Here is a 26,047-nt window from a genome sequence, read left to right as displayed (position 1 = left end):
CCTTTATTGTCATTCTACATGTACAACAAAATTATGGGTGCTCCACACCAACTTTGCAGGAACAAAATATAAATAGTAAGACATCAGGAACATATACAAAACAAGACAAAGGCACACACTGGAGAACAAAGTGCTTGGAGGTAGTGCAAAGGACTTGGTGTGAGTGTGTCAGTGTCCTGAGTGATGAGGGTCACTCAGACCATGGCACAGATCGGTGAGTTGAGGTGAGTTTGTTAGCAGTCTGAATGGCCCGAAGGAAGAAGGGCATCAGTGACCAACATGTTTCCATCACTGTGACTGTGTGAAAACGATTTACCATTGATCAGTGTGCTTCCCGGTCCACTCTGTTATATTCTGCTAATCTGCCATCTGTGTCATTTTGTTAAACGTGAAGATAGCTGAGTTTCCTGCAGCAAACCAAATCTGCCTGTGGGTCTAATTAAAGGAACCTGAAGCTGTGTTGGTTAAAATTAAAATTCTGGGACACCAGCAGCTTTTTGGTGTAGACAGAAGTTTATTGTGAGAAAGAACAGAATACAATTGAACATGTAAATACAAATAATGTTGATGGCACATCCCAACTGAGCATCTCCACATAAGACATCCGCAGAGCTTTCACTTCCCTATTCTACAGTTATTGATCAAAAGTTTAATCAGCTTATAACCAACGTCAACTTTCGTGTATCTTTTCATCCTTATTTTTTGTTTTGATTATGATAACACAAATTGAATCAGATCATCATCGTATTACATTACAGTTAAAAGTTGGATTTCACGGTAATTAGTGTAACAGATTAATTTTTTTTAACATTTTACATGACCTTTCCATCTAATTCTTTGTGCTTGTTGAGGTCTTCTATCTTCAAAAATCATCTTTGATTTTTGAAGATAGAAGTGATGTTTCCCATTCAGAGGATCTGTACACACAAGCTACTGCTCCTTCAGCCTCTCCGTATCATCAGGACACAGCTCACTCTCTGTCAGCACGCACCAGTTTATGAGAGCTTCCACCTGCAAATATACATAGACATTTGTGAACATGGGAAACGATTCAATTTTTTTCAGTGGAGGGGGGATAGTCAGACATCAGCAGACAAAGTCAAAGGAGCCTGGCTTGACTGAAGGTATGAGAGCTCCACCTCCACTTTAGACTCTTTTATTCAGATTGATCATTCTGGCTTCAATAGTCACTTTCCCTAAACCATCATCAAAGTAATGCTACAAGACTGCTCAATTAAGTTCTACAGTTAATTAATGTTTCAATCTTAAACATGATTACGCTCTCTGTATCTGCTATCTCAATAGGCTATGCGCTACGAGCCTTTAAGGTGGCTGTAATTAAACCATTACTTACAAAGCTGTCACTTGACCCAGCTATCTACACAGCTATACAAATATCTGACAATTACATGGGGAAAATCAGCCACATAGGCTATAAGTTTACAGAAAATACTGCATCTTAACTTTAGTAATAACTGTAAAGCAACATCGGCACACTTAAACCATCCACTGACCTCAGAGTCTTCAGTCCACAATTTGGTTTCTCCACAAGATCACACAGCTGTCTCATGTCTGCATCTTTCAGTTTATTGTCAGTTAAGTCTAGCTCTTTTAGATGTGAGGGGTTGGATTTCAGAGCTGAGGCCAGAGCTGCACAACTGATTTCGGACAAACTGCAGCTATCCAGTCTGAAGAAAGAACAAAGTCATTAGACAAAGTTTCTAAATTAAATTATTCAGTGTTTCATAATCTCTTCCACGCAGAAGAAAGTTTAGAATATATAAATTTAGAAAAAGAAAAATCCAAACAGCACAAGCCAAAAGTCTTTAAGAAATGTGTCTGTGAAGGTTCTCAGTCATCCAGGTCATCGTAGTCAAAGGAGTTTGCAAAGAAAAGCGTCTGGACTTCTTTAAGTTGCTTGAAGACGTTTCACCTCTCATCCGAGAAGCTTCTTCAGTTCTAAGGTCAAATGGCCGAGAGTCCCAGATTTAAACCCAGTGGGAGTATCCCCCCAAAGAGGGACAAAGGACCCCCTGGTGATCCTCTAATCACATGCGCCAAGGTGTGAAAGCGGGTGTGGGACCTAATCAGCCAGGGTTTCGGGTGAGCCAATTGTGAAACCTGGCCCCACCTTGTCATGTGAATTCCTGAGGTCAGATGGCCCAGGATGTGAGTGGGCGTTAAGGCGTCTGGGAGGAACTCAAAACTGGATTATAGATGGCAGACAGTTGGTGTCGTAAACCACCGCCTCTGTTCAAAGATGGTCGCTCACAGTGGACATAGATGGCCTCTTTCACTCCTCTTTCAAACCATCTGTCCTCCCTGTCCAAAATGTGAACATTGGCATCCTCGAAAGAGGCGGTGGTTTACGACACCAACTGTCTGCCATCTATAATCCAGTTTTGAGTTCCCTCCCCAGACGCCTTAACGCCCACTCACATCCTGGGCCATCTGACCTCAGGAATTCACATGACAAGGTGGGGCCAGGTTTCACAATTGGCTCACCCGAAACCCTGGCTGATTAGGTCCCACACCCGCCACACCTTGGCGCATGTGATTAGAGGATCACCAGGGGTCCTTTGTCCCTCTTTGGGGGAAACTCCCACTGGGTTTAAATCTGGGACTCTCGCCATTTGACCTTAGAACTGAAGAAGCTTCTCGGATGAGAGGTGAAACGTCTTCAAGCAACTTAAAGAAGTCCAGACGCCTTTCTTTGCAAACTCCTTTGACTCTTTAAGAAATGCTTTGAAAAGTTTTGAAAGGTGTATCTCTATGTCTTTTGATGCTATTGCTATTTTCCTATGAGATACATGTTTGTTTACCTTAAATAACTTAAATGAATATCTTTTTTTTTTTTTTTTTAATTGGCCCAGCTTTGGCTCATGGGACCTCCCTGGGCTCAGCCTGAAAGAGCAACATGGATCCACCCTCTTTTGGGCCCACCAATCACAAGAGGAGCTATAGGGATCCTCTGCAGAATGAATCAGGCAATGGCCAGGGGTGAAGGCCCTGGGGGTTTTAATCTAATCCAAAACTGGTTCCAGTGATGTCGATGTCACCTCTCTGCAATAGGTGTAGGCTGCTGGGGGATTCCCATGATGCACTGGGTGTTTCTTCTTCACTCACTATGTGTTAATAGACCTCTCTGCACTCAGTCATACTTGTTATTAATCTCTGTCTCTCTTCCACAGCATGTCTTTATCCTGTCTTCCTTCTCTCACCCTAACCGGTCGCAGCAGATGGCCCCGCCCCCCCTGAGCACTATTTCTGCCAGAGGTTTCTTCCTGTTAAAAGGGAATTTTTCCTTCCCACTGTCGCCAAAGTGCTTGCTCACAGGGGGTCATATGATTGTGGGTTTTTCTGTGTGTATTATTGTAGGGTCTAGTTTACATTATAAAGCACCTTGAGGTGACTGTAGTTATGATTTGGTGCTGCCGAGAGGTATTTCTCCATGCCACATTCCCCATCTAATTCATTTTGTTTATTCAGCCCTCTGTGTGTACATATAGTCTTTTTTTTCTATTGTTTTTCATTTCTTTCCTTTTTCTTTGTTTTGTTATGGCCTCTGTATCTTCCATGTACTATTTAGGTTTGACCTTTGCTGTTTTTCTGTGATTCCTCATATATATATATTTTTTTTTTATTTATACACTGATGTTTGGTCTTTGCATATTGCACATATTTCAACCAGCCTTTGAAAGAAACCATTATTTCTTTAGCTATTTTTCATTCTGTCGTCCACCCTTACTCCTCTGATATATAACCAGAGATTTATTATAACATGAGCTTTGTGTCACCACAATCTTCATATGATAAGTTAGAAAAAATGACTTGTCTGACCTCAGAATCTCCAGTCTACAGTGCCGACTCTCCAGAAAACCGCAGAGCTGCTTCACTCCTGAATCCTGCAGGTCGTTGTTGTGACTCAGGTCCAGCTCTCTCAGATAGGAGGGGTTGGACTTCAGAGCTGAGCCCAAAGGAGTACAGCTAATCTCTGACAAACTGCAGCCCATCAATCTGATTTAAGGAAATTATATTGCAGAATGACAAAGACATTTAATACAGGACTAAACATCCAAAAGCATTTCATTTCTGAAAAACTGATCATTTATCTTCACAAATATTGCTTTGAATGATTTGTCAAAGTAAAATATAGTATGGAGAGTTCAATTTTCAGACGGTGAGGTCAGGTCTTTAAATTTTCTGGCCCTTGTGTTGTTGGAAGTTATAGATTTCTGAGAAAAGAAATTGTAAATGATGGTAGTGTTCATGATTTTCTTTGGGTTTGTGAAGTTATTCATGTTACAGTCGTACTGTGTTTCATTCTTTGTAATCCCTCTGTGTATCCCCAGGTTAGTTTGTTATCTAGATTTAGGTTACTGTTATCATGCTTCCCCCGTGTCCCTTCTTGTTTTGTCAGTCTTTTCTCTGTGTTTTTCCCTTTCTTTCTGTGTGTCTAGGTTGTGTCTCTGCAATCTGCACTTTCAGCCTTATTTTGTCAGTGCCTTGTGTTAAGTTTCTGTTTTAGTGTTTTGTAGTACTGAGTTTAATTATACTTCTTTTTTGGCCTTGTTGCCTCTCTCTGGTTCCCTGTTTAGTCAAAATCAGTGTCTGTTTCCCCTTTCTTTGTGTATATCATCTGTTTTCTGTTTTATTCTGGTACCCACTTGTCCTGCGTGCATCATGATGAGTTTTGCTTCCCCTGTTTCCTCCCCTGTTTATATTGTCTGTATCTCTAGCTGTCCATTGTCATGATCTCCCTTTATTTCGCCAGCTGTGTGTCCTGTCTGTTTCCAGTGTAGTTTCATTGTTAATATTTCTCAGTGTATGTTTAGTTCAGTTCTTTGTATTTCAGTTGCCTGCAAGTGTAGTAATAAAGCTGTTTCAAGAATTCAGGAGGTCAGCACTCTGTACAGGCCAGTCAAATTGTTCCACACCAAACTCACTTATCCATGTCTTTATGTGTCTTCCTTTCTGCACTGGTGAGCAGTCATGTTGGAGCAGGAAAGGGCCATCACCAAACTTTTCCCACAAAATTGGGAGCATACAATTGTCCAGAATGTCTTGGTATGCTGAAGCATTAAGAGTTCCTTTCACTGAAACAAGGGGAACAAACCCAACTTCTGAAAAACCACTACCCCCACTCTGAGTTGAGTTGCTGCCATGTTCAATCACTTCCACTTTGTCTTCATGCATGCTCAATCATCCACATAAGGAAATCCCAAAGAACTGATTCTGTTAATCTGGGCATAGCCTTTTTAGTGACCATTTCACCATCTTACAATGCTGTAACTTCCGCAATTCCCAACTGTCTGTGAATGGTACTCATGGTCACTGATCAATGGTCATGACAAATTAAATAGGTCAGCTGAGACTGAAGAAGTCACTTGGATGAGTGACGAAATGTTTCTCCCACTGAAAATCCTATGTCCAGATAAACAGAATCGATTTTTGGCACTTTCACTTTGCTATAAGCAACCCATTCTTTAACAAATGTTTGCAAAAGCACTCTTCATGTCTAGGTGTTTGATTTTATACACCTGGGGATCTGGAGGTGATTGGAACACCTGAATTCAATTATTTGGATGGGCTGAATACTTTTGGCAGTATATTGCACTTCAAATTCCACCATCAAATGGAATGCACTTCCACTTGCTCTACGGACCACACACTGTCTCACCTCTTTTAAATCACTACTCAAAACCCATCTGTTCAGAATTGCATACACCTGATCTGTCTTAGGCCATTTTTACCTTGCTCAGTTTTTATATTTGCTTTTATGATTGTTTATGTCTAAATTTTATCAACCATGTTTGCTATATATACATCTTTTTTAATGTTTTTTATGGTATTGTTTATGTGCTACTGTAAGGTGACCTTGAGGGTCTGAAAGGCGCCTATAAATAAAATGTATTACTATTATTATTATTATTATTAAATTAGCATTTTATACTTTCTGGTGGTATGACTCTGAAGCTGTTATCTAAACAGATAGCTGCAAAGGAAATTTCACTAGCAACAGATTGCACTACATTAAAAATTGTTTTATAATGTTTTTTAAAAAATAAAGCTTCCTCCAGAAGTAGAGACTACACTAGTCTTTCCTATAGACAGAGTCAATGACACGCTTCCAGTCCAGTCTATTGATAAGGTAAACACCCAGGTATATGAGGCCCTCCACCAAATTTACCATTTCTCCAAGGTTAGATATGGTGTTCAACTCAGGCTTGGGCCTCGACAAAATCTCACCATGTCTTTTTTTTCTTGGCTGTCATCTTTAGGGTAAGGTGGTTATTGCCACACCACTAGTAGTCCACTAGTCCCCTGTATTCCTCCCAACAACAAATTCTGTACAGGGATTTATGTACAAGGGGTGTCTGCCCTACTCTGGACTTATTCTGTGAACCATGTATGGTCTTCTGTAGTGCACAAAGACCACCTCACTTGTTGAGGTCGTCTCAGAAAGTCAGTGATCCATGAGGTTAGAGTAGCCATGTCCATCTTTTGAAGCCATATAGGTTGGACTGTGGTGAACCCTTTGGAAAACTCAAAGAATGTAATTTTCACAGTGCTGCCAGATTAATTCAGATGAGAATGGGCTCATTGAGGGTAGACATGCTGAGCCCTTCAGAGCAGAAAGCAAACTGCCATCAGTCAAGAGAGGTAGCACTCTGAAGCCTAAGACTGGCCAAGCCTAGTCTGTTAAAAAAAAATGTAATGACGTAAGATGTTAAGGTAACAAGTGTGCAATAGAGGGCAGATAGGGCAAAGTTCATCAGTATTGAGACAAAACAGGATGTCTTCCAGAGTAATGGTATCCTCTCCTGGCTCAAACTAAGATTGAAGATGTGCTGTAAAAATCTGCACAGATGATTAGTGCAGGTCTTCAGGACCTGTGACTTAACCTGTTTGAACCAACAGCTTTTTTTCTGGCTTAGTCCCTCCAACTGTCTCTTCATCTCACTGCTAAACATTGGCAGCCATGCAGAAATAGACAGACTCTGTTTTCTGATGTGTGAGGAGATATTGATGAAATGGTGGTGCACTCTGTGAGGGAAGTACAGAACTAGGAGAGTGAATTATATATGGCAGCAGTGGAGTCTGGATGGGTCCTGGACTTAAGGTGTTAAACACACTGGCTCTATTTAGGTTTCCCACAGTTTAATAGTTCTTGGTCTGTGATCTTTTTCATTCATGACCACACATCTCTCATTTTCCTGGATCTTGTTTTCTGCCTGTTTTTGTAAATAATGTACTACTTTATAATATACCTCCTGTCCCTATAATGGTTTTCTCTTTTTCCTTTTATTGGCTTTACCTACAATGGCCATAATACTATCATAAATACTTCAGAGATTAACCAATAAAAAAAAGAATGTCTAGTTTCAGCCCTGGTCTGAATTCTTCCTGACAAAAGAAGAAGGTAAAAATCAGAGTAAATTATCACCTCGAAGACTTCTCTTATATTAAGGTTTTAAATGTGTAGCTTTTGGACTGAAACAGTCAAAATAATGTGGCTCAGTATAATATCAGCCTTCTGTCAGTTTAGTGCAACTAAAACACAGTTTCTGACCTCAGAGTCTCCAGTCTACATTGCCGACTCTCCAGAAAACCACACAACTGTTTCATTCCCGAATCCTGCAGCTTGTTCCCTCTCAGGTCCAGATGTTTAAGATGGGAGGGGTTAGACTTCAGAGCTGCAACCAGGCAGCTGATCTCTGACAAACTGCAGCTCCTCAATCTGAATAAAGCATAGGAAGTAATATCTGTTTAGAGCTGAAAAAGATTCAGAATGTAGAAGTTGAACATAGAAGCTGAAAATTGAAATTCTGAATGAAATATAAAAAATACCAAAATACAAACAAAACAATGAGTGAAACATAAGTTTCATTCAAATTGATGACTGTATGTTGTTGTTTCACTATATATAGAAATATTAAGATGATGTTCCTATGAGATATATATGTATGTATGTGTATATATAAACAAAAGTGTTGAAATTCCAACTATGCATGGATTTAAACATGTGCAAACACACACACACATATATATATATATATATATATATATATATATATATATATATACACACCCCTTCTGTGAATCGCTACCTTATTGTGGTGCATGGGTTTGTGTGTCCCGGGGATCCCAGTGGCTATGTTGTCTATGTTGTTAGGGGCTTTGCCCCCCTGGTAGGCTCTCCCATGACAATTTGGTCCTGGTTGCGGGACCAGACAAGTGACACTAGTGACTGAGACATGGAATGTCACTTCTCTGCTGGGGAGGGAGCCTGAGCTTGTAACAACCCTTTTGGGTTATAGCACCACTAGGGGGGTTGCCCTACTATTGTAATAGCTTTGGGGGTCTCCTAGTGAGTGTGTGTTGTTAGCGGCAGCCATTCCATGCTGCTCATGTTCTATTCTCCAAGAAAACACTTTTCTGTTGTAACAAGCTGGCATTGGCGATACCAATCCCCGCGCATGTATGCTTGGACGAGTACTGCCGAGGGGACCCGGCTTATAAAGTGTAATGTTGCTGACGGCGAATAAAGGTCTGTTATTGGATTTAACCGACTGGCTACGGGTATTTCAACTAACCTCCACACCACATGCCCGCTGAACCTGCTAGCCGCTCCTGCCTCACCAGACTGGTGTTATAAGCTACTGCGTGAGGTTGAGACGTACTGACTAGATATAGTTGTGCTCACCTCAATGCACAGCTTGGGCTCTGAAACCAGACACCTGAAGAGGGGCTAGACTCAGTCTGGAGTTGTTCTTAGTGAGAGGCAGCGGGCTGGGGTGGCTATCCTAGTTTCCCCTTGTTTTTTTCCAGTGGATGAGAGGGTTTGTTCCCTGCACCTTCGGGTCGGGGAATGGGTCCTGAATGTTGTCTGCGCCTATGTGCCAAATGACAGTTCAGAGTTCGAGACCTTCTTGGAGTCCCTGGGTGGGGTGCTTGAGGGTACTTAACCTTGGGACTCTGTTGTCTTACTGGGAGACTTCAATGCTCATGTAGGCAATGACAGTGAGACCTGGAGGGGTGTGATTGGGAGGAATGGCCTGCCAGATCTGAACCCAAGCAGTGTTCTGTTACTGGACTTCTGCGCAAACCACAGTTTGTCCATGACAAACACCATGTTTGAATGTAATGGTGTCCATAAGTAAGTAAGTAAAGTTTATTTATTAAGCACTTTTCACAGACAGGCAGTCACAAAGTGCTGTACACAAAGATTAAAATAAACAGTACAATCAATAGACATTATACACAATGTAAAAGTTTAAATCTAAGTTAAATAATGTGAAGAATATAACATACATAGACCAACAAAAGGATTGTTTGAACATAAAAGTTTTTAACTGCTTTTTAAAAGAATCCACAGAATTCTAAACTCTATTAGGAGCCAATGTAAAGAATATAAGATGGGAGTAATGTGAGCAGGCTAACTAGAATGAGTTAGTAGTCTGGCTGCTGCGTTTTGTATTGCCTGGAGGCGAGAGAGAGATGATTTATCCAAGCTGGTAAACAGGGAATTACAGTAATCTAAATGTTATGACACAAATGCATGAATGAGATTTTCCCAGTTCAGGTGAAGAGACCTTACGTCACAGTTTAGAGATGTTTCTTAAGTGAAAGAAAGAGGAACGAGACAAAGATTTTACATGAGAGTCAAGGCCCAGAGAAGAGTCAAATATTACTCCAAGATTTCGAATATTTGACTTGACAGAAGGACAGAAAGAGGCAAGAACCTGACTAATTTTAGAATGTAGCTCAGGAGGAATCGGAATGATTCTAAGATCCTATACTGCATCGTAAACGAGCTTACTAGATCAAGGACCAATGCAAACGTCCCGGTCAAGGACAAAAATGGGAAGCTCTTGATCGCCCAAGAAGAGCAAAACAAACGATGGGCCGAACACTTCCAAGAGACCCTTAACCAGCCAGAGCCCACCAAGATGTACAATTTCGAGGCGGAGGATTCTCAAGATGAACTTGGGGTCAATATTGGCAGAATCACCATCGAGGAAGTGAAGATCGCGATCAAGAGCCTTAAGAACAACAAAGTGGCCGGCCTAGTTGAAATACCAGCAGAGCTCCTGAAACACGGCGGCCAAGCCATGGTGGAAGAACTGACGACCCTGTTCAACAAGTGCTGGCAAAGTGGCACAGTGCCGGAGGACTGGCGGAAGGGCGCCATAGTCAAGCTACCAAAGAAGGGCAACACCTCCGAGTGCACCAACTGGAGAGGCATCACCCTCCTCTCTGTGCCTGGCAAGGCATTCTGTACCGTCCTCCTTCGACGACTGAGGAGTGCCCTCGACCAACGTCTACGAGAGGAGCAAGCTGGGTTCCGGATAGGCCGATCATGCACGGAACAGATTTTCATCTTAAGAAACATCATCGAACAGTGCGCCGAGTACCGGCAACAACTCGCCATAAATTTTGTCGACTTCAAGAAGGCCTTCGATAGCATCCACCGCGATTCTCTTTGGGAGATCCTTCGCTTGTACGGTGTCCCTACCATCTTCATTAACATCTTCAGGGACCTGTACTTGCAATCATGCTATTGCGTTAAGACCGGAAATGGCCACACCGACTTCTTAAAAATCACCACCGGCATCAGGCAGGGCTGCATCCTGTCACCTCTACTTTTTCTCATTGCCCTTGACTACATCATGCGGCGAGCCAGTGCCTGTACAGGAGCTGGCATCCATTGGTCTGATCAAGACCATCTTGGCGATCTCGATTTCACTGACGATATCGCCTTACTTGAGGAAGACGAGCTGAAGCTACAGCAAGGAACAACCGATCTAAGAAGAGAAGCTGGCAAGATTGGCCTGAGGATCAGCTCTGAAAAGTCAAAGATCATGCATGTCAGCTCCAAGGACCCACGACGAGGGATCTACATCGGGACACAGCAGCTAGAAGAAGTGGAGAAATTCACCTACCTCGGTAGCGTGATTTCCCACGACGGCAATGCGGAGGTGGATGTCAAATGCCGCATTGGAAAGGCAGCTGCTGTATTTCGAAGGATGAACAAGATCTGGTCCTCCCCAACCATCTCCCTCAAGATCAAACTCCGCTTGTTTAATTCAATCGTGATCCCAACCGCCATTTATGCCAGCGAGACTTGGAAGGTGTCGGCTTGCATCAACACCAAGCTCGACGTCTTTCAGCAGCGATGTCTTCACCGGATTCTGAGGATCCGCTACACCGACCACATCGCCAACGAGGAGATCCTGCGAAGGAGTGGCACAGTCAAACTTCACAACATCGTTGCACGCAAAAGGCTCCGACTGGCCGGCCATATCCTCCGCATGGATGACGCACAGATTCCAAAAACAGCGACCAAGAGGACGTCCCCGCAACACCTGGCGAAGGTCATTCCATCAAGACCTAAAGGCATCGAATATATCGTTGGAAGAAGCTGAAACCCGGGCACAAGATCGAGCCTGGTGGCGTTCGTTTGCCGCCCAATATGCCACATAAAGCATGGGAGGATCTAAGTCTAAGTAAGCTCAGGAGGAGCTACATTCTAAATTCTACAAGCTGCTACAACCTCCACACGGAGGTTGGTGCCTGTCATGGTGGTAACCCTTAAACCAGATGGGGGACACCAAAGGTGAAGGGAACCATAAGGCTCAAGAAGCAGTCCTATCTGGATTGGTTAGCCTGTGGGACTTTGGAGGCAGCTAATAGGTACCGACAGGCCAAGCAGAATGCGGCTTGTGCAGTCACGGAAGCAAAAACTCGGGTCTGGGAGGAGTTCATGAATTTCAGACTGCCTCAGAAAGATTCTGGTGCTCCACCTGCACTGTGTATAGTGCAGGTGGAGCACTGATGACTTCAACTGAGGATATTGTCATACCATGGAAGGAATGCTCCAAATATAGGGGGATCACACATCTCAGCCTCCCTGGGAAAGTCTATGCTGGGGTAGACAACCCTTTCTCTTACTCAAACACGTGTTATATATTTATATACGTTCATTTCTGCACAACATAAACAGGGCATCTTACCCCAGAGTTTCCAGTCTACAGTTTCGACCCTCCAGAAAGCCACACAGCTGTTTCACTCCTGAATACTGCAGGTTGTTCTGACTCAGGTACAGCTTTCTCATGTTGGAGGGATTGGACTTCAGTGCTAAGCCCAGACAGCTGATCTCCGATAACCTGCAATTCTCCAGTCTGAATAATAAATAAAAGATTTAAGTTTATTAGATTATGTGCTTGAAATTCTTCAGTGTTTTATAGTTTGCTTCGAGCTGAAAATTCAGATTCAGTTTACACAAGTCTAGTAAAGTGAAACTTCAAACGACTGAAGCCTGCAGAATGCAGCCTTTTTTATCCTGTGGCTAACGAGCCATAACGCTACTCAGCCGTGGCACCTGGAACCTGAAAGACAGGGCAGGAAGAGGGAGAGGGGAGGGAGAGAAAGAAGGAAAAAAAACACAGCCAATCTCCAACAGGGAAAACCTCCTAGCAACCCACGACCGTAACAATTGGCATCCAATAAAAAGTGACCGTTACCCTTTTGGTGCTGATGCACAACTGACCCTTGTCCTGGTCAGACACCAACTAAAGCGAAACAGTAACAAATGGAACAGCACTGTCACCTCTTATGTAGCAGGTTTGTCAGAGAAATTTTCTCCAATCACTATATACCAATGGACCTCAGACCCAGCCACACACTCAGACAAAAATTGGTTTATCCAAAGGACAAAACTCCCAAACACAAACTAAACAACGTAGTGTATGCTGTGCAGTGCAGTGAGGAGTGCTCAGACCTCTTCACTGGAGAAACCAAACAGCCCCTCCATAAACACATACCACAACAGAAGGGCAACATCGACAGGAAAAGACTAAGCTTAACATTTGAACCTAAAGGATAAAAGTCACTCTTTTGAAGATGCTAATGTTCACATTTTGGACAGAGAGTTTGTAAGAGCAGTGAAACAGGATTTACGTGCACTGTGACTGAAACTCATTGAACAGAGAGAGTGGCTTAAAACTGTCTGCCACCTACAATGCAGTTTTGAGATCCCTTCCCAGGTGCCTCAGTCCCCACTCACTCCCCACATGATAGGGAGATAAGGTCTCACAGTGGTTTCACCCAAAACCTCTAGTGCTAATGACCCATGCTGTTTTTTATACCTTGGCTTATGTGATGAGGCGCATGAGAGGGTCATGAACCTCTTAAGGGCCAGCTCCCACTGGGGTTTAAATAGATACATGGGACTCTACCATTTGGTTTTACAAGAGAAGCATATTGGATGTGAGGTGAAACATCTTTGCAAAGTCTTTAGAAGAAAGCCAAGTCACTTTCTTCCAAGCTCCTTAGGTCTCAATGCATGGTAAGGCGCTTGTCTTGATGCCAGTAGCTTCTATCTTCTCCTTTGGCCAGCTTATTATCTTTGCAGGGTCTCTGATGACTAGCAGGATGTAGGTGTTGAACGTTAATCTTCCTGACCCCTCAGCATTTGCCTTACTCTCTGCAGGTATTTGGTGGTCGTTGTTTTCCTTGCAGCCCCTTCATGGTTCCTATTTGCCTTTGGGATTCCAAGGTACAAGTAGATGTCCTCAGTGTCTGCTGTGTTGCCTTCTGGTAGTGCAGTTCCTTCCATTTTGACTACCTTTCTTCTGTTGGATACTATCCGACTACCCTTTTCCAGTCCAAATGACATTCCAATGTCATTGCTACAGATCCATCCATATAGAGGAGGTGGCCGATGTTTGATCCATTCTGAAGTTAGTATACACTATTGTTAATGATCTGGCTAACAATCTGGGTTCACATCTATGCATAACAACAGTGGGGACAGGGCATCTGCTTGGTAAATACCACACTGGTGACTTATGCATTTGTTTTAAAGTCGGTCTCCAGGGTTGTTTCGTGCATATTGAATAGAAAACAGAAGCATCTCACAAATTCAGTCACTAAAATATTGCAAAACCCAAAATGTATAACATTTTAACAGCATTTCTTAAACTATCAACAAAGTATTTTGATTTCCAAAAAAGCTTGTAAAAAACTTTTTTCTCCTGTAAATTAAACGTCTACACACACACACGCACACACATACACACACTACATATTCATCTCAGCACAGCTAAAACACAGTGTCTGACCTCAGAGTCTCCAATCTACAATGTGGACTCTCCAGAAAACCACACAGTTGATTCACTCCTGGATCCTGTAGATTGTTTTTACTCAGGTCCAGTTCCCTCAGATATGCAGGATTAGTCTTCAGAGCTGAGCCCAGAAGAGCACAGCTGATCTCTGACAAGCAGCAGTTCCATAAACTGTATATAAATAAAGATGTAAGTTTATTAAACAAAGTTTGAAATGTTTGAAATCATTCAGTGCTCCATAATCCAACTGTAAAAAATAAAAATGCTGAAGTCTAGCTGTTTTTGAACAAACAAAATATGATGACTTTACATGTATTTGAGAAACTCTACTCACTACTCACATAAAGTCAATGTATTTCACAGCATATTGTGCTGGAGTATTTTATACACACCCAGTGCAAAATGTTTTTTGTTTTTAATTTTCTTCCACTTCTAGGCTGGACTACTGTAATTCATTATTATCAGGATCCATCCGCTTATCCTTTTCAGGGTTGCGGGGGGCGCTGGAGCCTATCCCAGCTGTCATAGGGCGAGAGGCGGGGTACACCCTGGACAGGTCGCCAGTCTGTCGCAGGGCCAACACACAGAGACAGACAACCATTCACACTCACATTCACACCTAGTGACAATTTCCGATTATCCAATTAACCTATCCCCACAAGCTGCATGTCTTTGGACGGTGGGAGGAAGCCGGAGTACCCGGAGGGAACCCACGCAAACAGGGGGAGAACATGCAAACTCCACACAGAAAGACCCCGGCCTGATGGCGGAATTGAACTCAGGACCTTCTTGCTGTGCGGCAACAGTGCTAACCACCGTGCCACCGTGGATGTCCTAGAAAATCCCTGAAAAGCCTTCAGTTAATCTAAAATGCTTCAGCAAGAGTACTGACAGGGACTAGAAAGAGAGAGCAGATTTCTCTTGTATTGGCTTCCCTTCATTGGCTTCCTGTTAAATCCAGAATTCAAAATCCTGCTCCTCACATACAAGGTCTTAAATAATCAGGCCCCATCTTATCTTAATGACCTTGTAGTACCATATCACCCTATTAGAGCACTTCGCTCTCACACTGCAGGCCTACTTGTTGTTCCTAGAGTATTTAAAAGTAGAATGGGAGGCAAAGCCTTCAGTTTTCAGGCCCCTGTTCCGCATAACAAGCTTGCAGTTTGGATTCAGGAGACAGACACTATCTCTACTTTAAGATTAGGCTTCAAACTTTCATTTTTGCTAAAGCAAAGGCCTTGAGGCGATTGTTGTTGTGATTTGGCACTGTATAAATAAACTGAACTGAATAATTTGGGCTGTATTTTATAAATGTGTGAAAAATGCCACTAACATTTTTCACACTAACTGATATTTTTACCATGGTAACTGAACCCACTGGTATTTTAAATTGCAAATAGAAAGAACAGTGGTGAATTTTGCAGCAAAAAGTTGAGACATTTCCTCAGAGTAGGGTTTTGCTGGCATCTAGTTTACTTGGTGAGAACTTGGACACATGATCATGCTAACATAGAATTTTCACATCCCCACATTTAGTAGAAGTTCTAATAAAAGTCATTTGTAGACATGTATTCCAGTTCAGCATCTCTTTCATTAGATAAACAATAACATTACCAACATTACAGTTTAATATTCCAATGTAACCCAAGTCTGCAGTGCAAAGACTGACATAAACTATAATTTATTGATGTTACCAGTTCTTGTTTGCTATTTTATCATTAGCAAAAATGCATACAATTAAAGTGCATTCATAATGAAAGTAGAATTCCACTTGTTACCTCATGAAAAACATACTGTGTACCATTCATTTCAGTATTTAATTCATGATTGATAGTTACTGATGACAGCTATCAGGTAAAGCATTGTTACATTATATAAACTAAAACAAGGTGTCTGACCTCAGAGTCTCCAGTCTGCATTTTTGACTCTCCAGAAAACCACAGAGTTGCTCCACTCTTGAATCCCGTAGGTCATTGGAACTCAGCTCCAGCTCTTTCAGATATGAGGAGTTGGACTTCAGAGCTGAGCCCAGAGAATTACAGCTGATTTCTGACAAATTACAACTCCTTAAACTGAATGAAAAATAGTACACTTAGTTCCACTGACATTAACATGAACCCTCCCTGTTCTGGATAAATCAAAAGTACTGATTTCTGATATCTAAATTCCTTCTTTGAGTAACTGTCTCACCACTCCAGCTCAACAGGAATACCCTGGAACTAAGATGCTTGACACATGGAATAATGGCCCATCCCCTGTATCATAAAGTCAGTCCTACATAGCCAGGGTTTATTTCTGTAATCTTACCCTGTTTACCCCAATATTGGCAATCAGACTAAGTGGTCACATAAAGTTGGTTATCAACTGAAGTTAACCTTCTTCCTCTTTGTGTAACTTCCCAGTTTTAGGGTAAATGAATCCAGACATGTTGGCTTTGTTGAGTCTATATGTGCATCCATGCATAAATGAGGATGGAGGCTGTTTTTCTCCATGTTGTAACACTGAAGCCAGGCTTTAAGGAGATTACTTTACAGACAGCATCAGCAAGTATAATTACTTACATTAATAATAATCAAGTGAATCCAAAAAGTGTGCACATTTTGTGAGTGTGCTTAATATTACATGATTTGTTAGATATAAATTATTCATTTTAAAAATTCACCTGATGACAGAGCAGTAAAAAAAATATCTGTTGCAAATGTTTGTCATGATACATCCATGTATGGACACTGATATATGGACTATACACTAAAATTTATGATGTCATGATGGTGTCCTTGACAGTGAGAGAGAAAGATGACATGAAAGAAATTACACAAATCTGCACTGTTTAAGATCTTACCTGAGACTGTCTAAAGTACAGTGTGTACTCATCAGTCCAGAGGAAAGTAGCTTCATCCCTGAATCTGGCAAACTGGTTTCACTCAGGTCAAGCTCTTTTAGATTATTGGATGGGGAGCTGAGGATTGTGGCTAGAGCTTCACAGCTTCTCTCTGAGAGGTTACAACCCCTCAGCCTAAGAAAGAAAAGCAATAATAAACACAGACTTGGAAATAATTCTTACTTTTTAGGAACTTAACTTAACTTAAACTTAATTTAAATTATTAATAACTCCACCTACAGCACTTTCTTGGAGGCTTTGGCGACTGGAAGCAGTCTCAGAAGAGCTTCCTCTGAATTTGAGTCAGAGTATTTTTTCAGGTCAAACTCGTTCAGATCTTTTTCTGATGACAGTAAGATGAAGACCAGAGCTGACCATTGAGCAGGAGACAGTTTATCTGTGGAGAGAATTCCTGATCTCAGGGACTGTTGGATCTCCTCCACTAGAGAACGATCATTGAGTTCATTCAGACAGTGGAACAAATTGATGCATTTCTCTGCAGACAGATTCTCATTGATCTTCTTCTTGATGTACTGGACTGTTTCCTGATTATTCTGTAAGATACTTCCTGTCTGTGTTAGCAGGCCTTGTGAGGGACTCTCATTGTTCAGCATTGAAAGACCCAGGAGGAAACGGAGGAACAAGTCCAGGTGTCCATTTGGACTCTGTAAGGCCTTCTTCACAGCACTCTTGTAAAACTGTTTAACTGTATGTTTGTTTCTGAAAACTTTAGACAACTGATATGTTTTTTCTTTAAGCAGGTTGACTCCAGAGTTGATGAAGGTCAGATGGACATAAAGAGCAGCCAGAAACTCCTGAACACTCAGATGGGTGAAGAAGAACACCCTGTCTTGGTACAGTCCTCTCTCCTCTTTAAATATGTGTGAGAACATTCCTGAGTACACTGAGGCATCGCTGATATCGATGCCACACTCTGTCAGGTCTGATTCATAGAAGATCAGGTTTCCTTTCTGAAGCTGATCAAAGGCCAGTTTTCCCAGATACTCAATCATCTTCCTGATTTCGGGACTCCACCATGAATCTCTGTCAGCTCCGCCATTAGACTTGCCCTTCTTCCCTTTAGCTTGTAGCACCAGGAAGTGGCTGTACATATCAGTTAGAGTCTTGGGTAAATCTCGACCCTCACTGGTTTTCAGGAAATTCTCCAGAACTGTAGCAGTGATCCAGCAGAAGACTGGGATGTGGCACATTGTGTGGAGGCTTTGTGATGTCTCAATGTGGGCGATGATCCTGCCAGCCTGCTCCCTATCTCTGAATCTCTTCCTGAAGTACTCCTCCTTCTGTGGGTCAGTGAACCCTCTGATCTCTGTCACCATACAAACACAGTCAGAAGGGATCTGATTGGCTGCTGCAGGTCTTGTGGTTATCCATAGGTGAGCAGAGGGAAGCAATTTCCCCTTGATGAGGTTGGTCAGTAGCACATTTACTGAGGTGGACTCTGTAACATCAGTCAGGATTTTAGTTTTGTGGAAGTCCAGAGGAAGTCGACACTCATCCAGACCATCAAAGATGAACACAACCTGGAAGCCTTCAAAGCTGCAGATTCCTGCTTCTTTGGTTTCAGTAAAGAAGTGATGAACAAGTCCCACCAAGCTGAACTTTTCCTCTTTCAGCAGATTCAGCTCTCTGAAAGTGAATGGAAACATGAACTGGATGTCCTGGTTTGTTTTTCCTTCAGCCCAGTCCAGAGTGAACTTGTGTGCTAAAACTGTTTTCCCAATGCCAGCCACTCCCATTGTCAGCACTGTTCTGATTGGTTCATCTCTTCCAGGTGAGGCTCTAAAGATGGCTTCCTGTCTAATTGTTGCTTCTGGTCTGTCTAGTTTCCTGGATGCTGTTTCAATCTGAGTGACTTCATGTTTATTACTGACCTCTGCAGTCCCTCCCTCTATGATGTAGAGCTCTGTGTAGATCTGATTCAGAATTGTTTTGTTTCCTGCTTTAGTGATCCCCTCAAACACACACTGTAACCTCTTCTTCAGATTTGACTTGAACTTGTGCTGACACAATCTCTGAATCTCTGAAAGAAGAAAAAGCTATTAAATAATAATAATAATTATAACAATAACTTTATCTATAAAGCGCTTTCAAACAAAGTGCTGTACAGCTATTTGAAACTAAAAAGATAAATAAAAGCGATAAATATCAATACAAGTAAAAAAACACAATACAAGTTAAAAACAGTAAGAATTTAAAAACTAGAAGGCATAGAATTGAGACATGTAAGATAGGGTGAACAAATGTGTCTTCAGCTTAGTTTTAAAAACCTCTACAGAGCATGCCTGTCTATCTAATATCTCAAATCAAATGAGAAGATACTGTACAGAAAATTCATGATCACGAATCAAGTGTGGTATCACTTAACTTGGCTTTTTCACTCTGCTTTTTCTTTTCATTTCAATTTATTATGATGGCCAAGATTATCAACAGGAAATTTGTGTCGGGCATGCTGGTACAATTCATCAAGTGTTTATTCACTACCTGGAGTGGTATGTCTGGTAGCCTCTTGACAAAGAGCTGTCTCTGTCCCTCTCTACCTTCTAGACATGCCATACCTGAATGACACACCAGAGTGACATACTGCCAAAACTGTTAGTTTTAGCTAGGTCACAGGTCACAGGTATATGACCTGTGACCAAATTTCCCATGTGTGGGACTAATAAAGGTTATCTTATCTTATCTTATCTTATCTTATCTTATCTTATCTTATCTTATCTTATGATTGATTTGGTAACCATATCATCAAATCTGTGGCCACATGTTCTGGACATTCAGGTGAAGAGTAGGAGCTGAGCTGTCAACTGATCAACACCTGGAGTTGTGCATGGAGCTGCAGTTGCAAGGTGGTTGGTGCCTGTCATGTGGTAATCCCCAAACTAGATGGTGGACACTGAAGGTGAAGACAGCTATCAAGTTGAAGAAGTCCTATTGGGCTTGGTTAGCCTGTGGGACTTCAGCGGAGGGTGTGCTCCAGCTACAAGGGAATCACACTTCTCAGACTCCGTGGCAAGGTCTATGCCATGGGACTGGAAAGAGGAGTTCATCCATTAGTGCCTCAGATACAGGAGAAACAATATGGGTTTTTTTCTGGTCATGGAACACTGGACCGGCTCTTTATCCTCTCAAGAATATTTGAGGGTGTCTGGGAGTTTGCCCAGCCAGTCTACATGTGTATTGTGGACCAGGAGAAGGCATTCAATGACGTCCCTCGAAATATCCTGTTGGAGGTTCTTTGTGAAAATGTGTTAGAGTTAGGCTAAATTGTCTGGCCAGATTTTATGGACAGAATTTCTAGACATGTTAGATGGCAGCAGGCTTTGACTTTGATGGGCTCAGAATCTTATCTCTATGTTTTGCAGATGATGTGCTTCTGCTGGCTTCATCAGGTGGTGGTTTCCAGCCTGGTCTTTAGCCAGAAAAAGGTGGAATACTCACTCTAGGTCAGGGACAAGTTGCTGCCTGAAATGAAGGCATTTAGGTATCTCTGGATATGGTTGGAGTGCTGTGACCGGTTGGAGTGAGAGAAGGAAGACAGGATAAAGACATGCTGGCGAAGAGAGCCAGAGATTAATAACAAGTAATGATTGATGCGGACATTGCACCAGTCCATCATGATCAAGAGAGAAATAAGCTTTCTCAGGAAGGTGACTGGCCTCTCCCTCTCAGGCATGTTCCACAGGAATGAGTCCTGGAGCAGACCCAGGACATGCTGTGGAGATTACATCTCTTGACTAAGCTGGAGGTGGTGGCTGGGGAGAGGGAGGTCTGGGTATTGTTGCTTAAGCTGCTACACCAGGGACCCTGCCCCAAATAACGGGAAGAAGATGGAATAATGTCCTTCATGCACTACATCTAATTTTTGTCAGAGAAATCCTCTATTTTAAAATCATATGTTGTTAGTAGGTTTTTTAGAGTTTTAAATGACATCTGAAGCACCATCCCAATTAGTTTAACCTAATCAAGCAACATATATATAATTGTGGGGGCGACCATGGCTCAGGGGATTGGGAAGTTCATCTGTAACCGGAAGGTTGCCGGTTCGATCCCCCTGCTCTCTCTGTCCTGGTCGTTGTGTCCTTGGGCACGACACTTTACCCTACCGCCTACTGGTGTTGGCCAGAGAGGCCGATGGCGCAATATGGCAGCCTCACTTCTGTCAGTCTCCCCCAGGGCAGCTGTAGCTGCCTCCACCAGTGTGTGAATGTGAGAGTGAATGAATAGTGGAATTGTAAAGCGCTTTGGGTGCCTAGAAAAGCGCTATATAAATGCAATCTATTATTATTAGTTAACATATTTAAAAAGCATACAATCATGTTTAAAAGGCAGTAATTCAAACTTGCAAACTTGGACTTGTGCATTAACTCATATAGAAAACAAAAATAAATCGATTCAAGGTCATGACTAACTCATCGATAAACATGACCGTAATTTCATTTCTGGTGTCTATTACACACTTTGCTGTTACACTAGATTGATTTACCAATGCTATGGATGGTTATGACATATGAATCATGTGAACTAATCAATGTTTTCATTGGTTTCTTTCTTAATAACATTGTAATATCCCACTTATTAATCCTTCCCTGATTTACCTGTGGGTTCTGAGGTTGTGTCTTTCAAATTTTTCAGCAGATCATTTTTGTCAATCTTCACCAAAGCCATTTTAGTAACTTTAATGGTGTTGGTTGAGTAGGTCTGGAACATTTGATCGACTGTGTCCAGCCTGTCTGCGTTCTCCAGCCGACTTGTTGGGATTGATGGGAAACCCTCCAGGGCCCCCTTCTGACTCAGTATCCACTTGAATTTTTTGAAGTCATCACCTCCCAAGTCCTCCAAGGTCTGCAGAAGGACTTCTTTATGTGTCGTCATCGTTTATCGTGTGAAGATTCAACAGGTGTCAGAACTGTAAAAACAGCAATTTTCTGGTTTATCAAGGCTCGACATACGGTTATTACAAGTGTTTTAATTCATTCATAGACAACTCAATTTGAAAAGAAACAAAAGACAAAAACACACCAGGGCTGTTCCTAGGTATCGCTGATATCATGAGTTAAGAAAGCTGATTTGCTGATTTAAAGGCGATACTTGTGTGAGTGTGAGAATTTTGGGGTCTTATCAGTTAATTCCAGCTGTGATTAACCCTTTAAAGCCAAGCATGTCGTATTTGATACGTCTTTTTGTGAGTTTTTGAGACTTCTACGTCAACAGTGTGACTTTTTTTTTTACCCTCAAAAATGATAGAAATTGCTATATATAAATGGCTTATATAGCAAATTCAGTACAAATTAAAGCTCATGTATGCAGATTAAAATTTGATATATTTGTATAAATGTTGCTGTCAACAAACACACAGATTTCTGGCAGTTATTTCATGTTTCAGGTTTTAAAGGATTAAAACTGACCCTGATGTTTCCAGTTAAACTTCAAGTCCATCCATGACCAAAGAGCTTTGGACATGCTGGCTTGTTATGGGTCAAAAAGAAGTGTTGAGTGTGTCTGAGCATGACCCCCCACCCCCGGCGATTTTTCAAAATAAGTCCCTGAGATGGATCCTGGAAGCAGTGAAGCTGTTCAAGAGAAAACCTTAGAAACAGTGAGAAGGAAGAAAGTCAAAGCACCGCTTAAAAAAACCATCTAATATACAGTGAGGAAAAAAAGGAGAAATGGTTTTCTGATTAACAGCAGAGTAAATCAGCTCAAAGCTTTGACAAGGCCACTCTAAAACCTTCTCCTTGTTTTTCTTGTTTCTGTTTTTGCTTTTGGAGCCATTTAGAGGTGGACTTGCCGGTGTGTGTTGGATCATTGCCTTGCTGTCTTGCAAAATGGTTCATGGTTCATCATGGTACCAATCAACCAATCATCAAGTGGTGTTGAAGTAGCAGAGCAGGCCCAGACCATCACACTACCACCACCATGTTTGACTGTTGCTGTGGCATTCTTTTTATGAAATGCTGTGCTAGTTTTCTCCTTGGAGCTCTCCCATCCACCCGATATCACAGCACGGATGTCACGTGGCTCTCCATGAAATGGACACACACACTTCAACTGCAGCATGTTGCAGTAAACTGCAGCACCAGCAGAGGGCATTATCATATGTCACACCAAGATGAAATTAATAATGGCAAAGCTTTGGAGGCAAAGCATGACTTGGACACTGTGGACACTATTACATGCTTTGCTGTGGTTTTTGCCCAGATTTTGAAAGATTTAAAGATTTCCACTGACTCTCACTGTGGCTCAAGTAAAAAAAAAAAAAAAAAGGTTTGCGGTTAAAAAAAACGACTAACAAACTACAAGGCAAAGGACACAGAGTATATCATATGTCATCTCCACATAAAAAACTCCATGCAAAGAAAAAAATCCAGATACCTGGATAATTTAGTGTAACGTCATGACTATCCCCTAAACTAATTCAAGGCTGTTTAAATTGACTATGTTTGTAATTATATACTTTTGTAAAAGAAAAATGAAGCCAACAAACACTTAAAAATGTTTCAGTGAAAAGTGTGAAATGAAGGGTTACAACAGGATGTTTGAATACAGGATGTTATACACAGAGTTGGCCTAACCACAAACTGATAAGGTTCCTTAGAAGCATGTGGGCTGCTCGACATACAGACTAATAAAAAGTGCAGAAATGTGTCAGGCTCTTTATTCCCGCCTGCATGAAATACAGGCACACCCGTACATGGGTTACTCTGCACTTTTCTTACTCCGTTTGAGAAACTAGAAGCACTGAGTGTGAAGCAGAAGAAGAATATCTACAGGATTCACACCATTAGCATCAGTTTAGTCTTTATGTACTCACAGAACCCTAAACCTTCAAAGTTACCCGTGCCTTCTCTAAGACATCAGAGCACAAACAAGGCTGGATTAAACCCATCTCTAATGCTTTTGCTCTTTGAAAGAGCTAGTGGTTCTGCAGGTCAGAGTGAACTTCTTATTTCTAGACCATCAGGGTTATTCTCCCTCAGCGCGCAGCGCTGCCTAAGACAGAAGGCTGGATGAATCACATAGCAGCCATCAAAGTGAAACCCCTCCCTCAGTGTAACAGTTTCTTCTCAGTCCTCCAATCATGGCCACAGAAAAATGATTTAAATCACTGAACTCTTTAATCTGACATTTGTACTGGAGGAACAAAAAAAGCAAAAATCACATACTCCACATTAGAAAATTACATCACAGAGCAGACTGGAAGAAACAAATGTGCCTTATTTTAATCTCATAAAGTAACCCCCACACACGTTAAAACAGAGAGAGGAGTCTACCAGTACTAACGTTGTGTTGTTTCATAAAGATGTTATAAAGTGGGTGATCAGAGTTGTTTAGGCTTCTAACATCTTTAGTGTGCACTTGAAAAATCAAAGAACATCATCGAGCAGTGATGTTCTGGGCTTGTTAAAGCATGTAGAGGGCAGCATCATTCACTGTGTACGCAAACTGCAGGGCATCATGTTTGTCTTTGACCTCAAGTCTCAGCATCATGGCCTGTGTGAGTGTCCGGGGTTTTTCCACTGGGGCCCTGTTAGCCTGTCCGGCCCCCAGTTTCCACTCCTCACCTCTGTAACTACCTGATGCAATCAGCCAGGGAGTACTTAAGACCAGAGCTGACTTCTACTTGCCACCAGACCATCTGCTACCCCCTGGTGGCAACTTGGCTCTCACACACTTAAATTGAAGGAATTCCTCCACTCTTCCAGACCCTCACACAGTACCCCTCCCTCCACATCTTCTCTTCTCCTTTCTTCCTTTCCTTCATTCATTTCTTGTTAGTACATGGGGATCTGCCCAGCCCGAGAGCCGTTTCCAGTCTCCTTCGAGGCCTTCCCCAAACTGCAGCACCAGTTCACACTTCCTCATCCCTCATCGCCCATCGTGCTGGCGGTAACTGATTGGACTATTCTGGCACTTCAACAATTGTAGGAATTGCCTTTTAAACTTCTGCCCTGAACTTATGCACTTTAACAGGATATAATCACATTCCACACAAAAAGGAACAAAATAAAGAGATGAGGAGGCGCCCTGGGCATCCTGCAGGAGCTGCAGACTTATTGCAGTGCTTTTCTTCAGTAATATTACTAATTTACTGTCAATTAATTTTCTATATTCATGAATTTTTTTCCCTTGCACCAAGCTTTAAAACATGGAAGTTTGCAAGCATATATGTGCCTTACACAGTGAGCTGTGGGATAAAGACCAGCAGTAAGTGTTACGTGTGCTGCCACAGTGGGTGGTCTCAGGACTCTTTCACCCCTGTGTCACCACTGCTCCCATACATATCTGTCAGGCATTTGTTCTATCTGAATATTTTACTCTACTATCAGTCTGAACAAATAAGTCTATTCAATACAAATACTGTTAGAACATGAAGTAGAACACAGAACCTCAGAGTATATCACCAGGTCGAAGAATGTGGACCAACACTCACCTTGTTTTTCTGTTCCTGCTCTGTCAGCTGTGAAGTGAAGTCTGATCTGGAAGTCCTAAAGCTTTTCAAAGCTACCTCTTATGTGCAGAGTGGCTCCTCCTCTCTGCAGTCACAGGAAGGCACATATTTCCTGACACTTTCTGAGGCCTTTATTCACCAACACCAAACGCTCTCAGACTGTGCAAACTAAAGTGCACAGAGAATTATACACACAAGCAGTTTTGTTCTTAGCGCTGTGTGTAGGTTAATGAATCCGAATCATCTGAAACTGCAGGCTTGAAACAGCGATGATGCTTAGAGGAGCCTGCACCTGTCACGGTTTTGGGTCAGTTTGGACCCAGTATTTTGAGTTTATTATATTTTCGTTTACTTTTGCATTATGGATTGTTCCTTATGTTTCTCTGGCACTTTGTGTTTCAGTTATCTTGGTGTTTTGGATTTTCTCATTTTGTGGTGATGGTGGTGATGATGATTATTGTTATTGAGTTCCATGTTTCTGTTTATTGGTAGTTAGGATTTGTGTTCTCATGTTTTGTGTGGGTTTAGTTCCATGTGTCATTTTCTGTCTGTCTCTCAGTGTCAGGT

General features: G+C 42.0%; 2 protein-coding genes across 2 annotated transcripts; both read right to left on the bottom strand.

Annotated features, from left to right (window-relative positions):
- Positions 1–87: 87 nt before the first annotated feature.
- Positions 88–17,385, bottom strand: LOC116330611 (ribonuclease inhibitor-like). The gene is made up of 9 exons (XM_031752991.2): positions 17,254–17,385; positions 16,975–17,148; positions 16,031–16,204; positions 14,127–14,300; positions 12,018–12,185; positions 7,574–7,741; positions 3,841–4,017; positions 1,515–1,688; positions 88–1,011 (listed from the first exon to the last, which is right to left on the bottom strand). The coding sequence occupies exons 2-9, from the start codon at positions 17,028–17,030 to the stop codon at positions 996–998; spliced, it is 1,107 nt and encodes a 368-aa protein (XP_031608851.2). The 5' UTR covers positions 17,031–17,148; positions 17,254–17,385; the 3' UTR covers positions 88–995.
- Positions 17,250–25,519, bottom strand: LOC120442061 (NLR family CARD domain-containing protein 3-like). Its single transcript, XM_039617808.1, has 3 exons — positions 25,463–25,519; positions 21,627–21,937; positions 17,250–19,054 (listed from the first exon to the last, which is right to left on the bottom strand). Exons 2-3 carry the CDS (start codon positions 21,901–21,903, stop codon positions 17,250–17,252), a joined length of 2,082 nt encoding a protein of 693 aa, XP_039473742.1. The 5' UTR covers positions 21,904–21,937; positions 25,463–25,519.
- Between the last annotated feature and the right edge of the window lie 528 nt (positions 25,520–26,047).

This window comes from Oreochromis aureus, linkage group 9 (assembly GCF_013358895.1).
Source record: "Oreochromis aureus strain Israel breed Guangdong linkage group 9, ZZ_aureus, whole genome shotgun sequence".
NCBI lineage: Eukaryota > Metazoa > Chordata > Actinopteri > Cichliformes > Cichlidae > Oreochromis > Oreochromis aureus.
The sequence above is the reverse complement of the archived record's forward strand: the minus strand, read 5'-3'. Positions and strand labels throughout refer to the sequence as shown.

Bases quoted from the DNA above. Each gene is read 5' to 3' on its own strand.
- LOC116330611 (XM_031752991.2), bottom strand. From the start codon at position 17,030: ATGAAGCTACTTTCCTCTGGACTGATGAGTACACACTGTACTTTAGAC. The intron at 14,301-16,030 runs GTCAGACACCTT...ATTTATATACAG, and splicing joins TGCAGACTGGAGACTCTGAG to TTTATGGAACTGCTGCTTGT. The intron at 12,186-14,126 runs GTCAGACACTGT...TTTATTATTCAG, and splicing joins TGTAGATTGGAGACTCTGAG to ACTGGAGAATTGCAGGTTAT.
- LOC120442061 (XM_039617808.1), bottom strand. From the start codon at position 21,903: ATGACGACACATAAAGAAGTCCTTCTGCAGACCTTGGAGGACTTGGGA. The intron at 19,055-21,626 runs GTAAATCAGGGA...TTCTTCTTTCAG, and splicing joins CACAACCTCAGAACCCACAG to AGATTCAGAGATTGTGTCAG.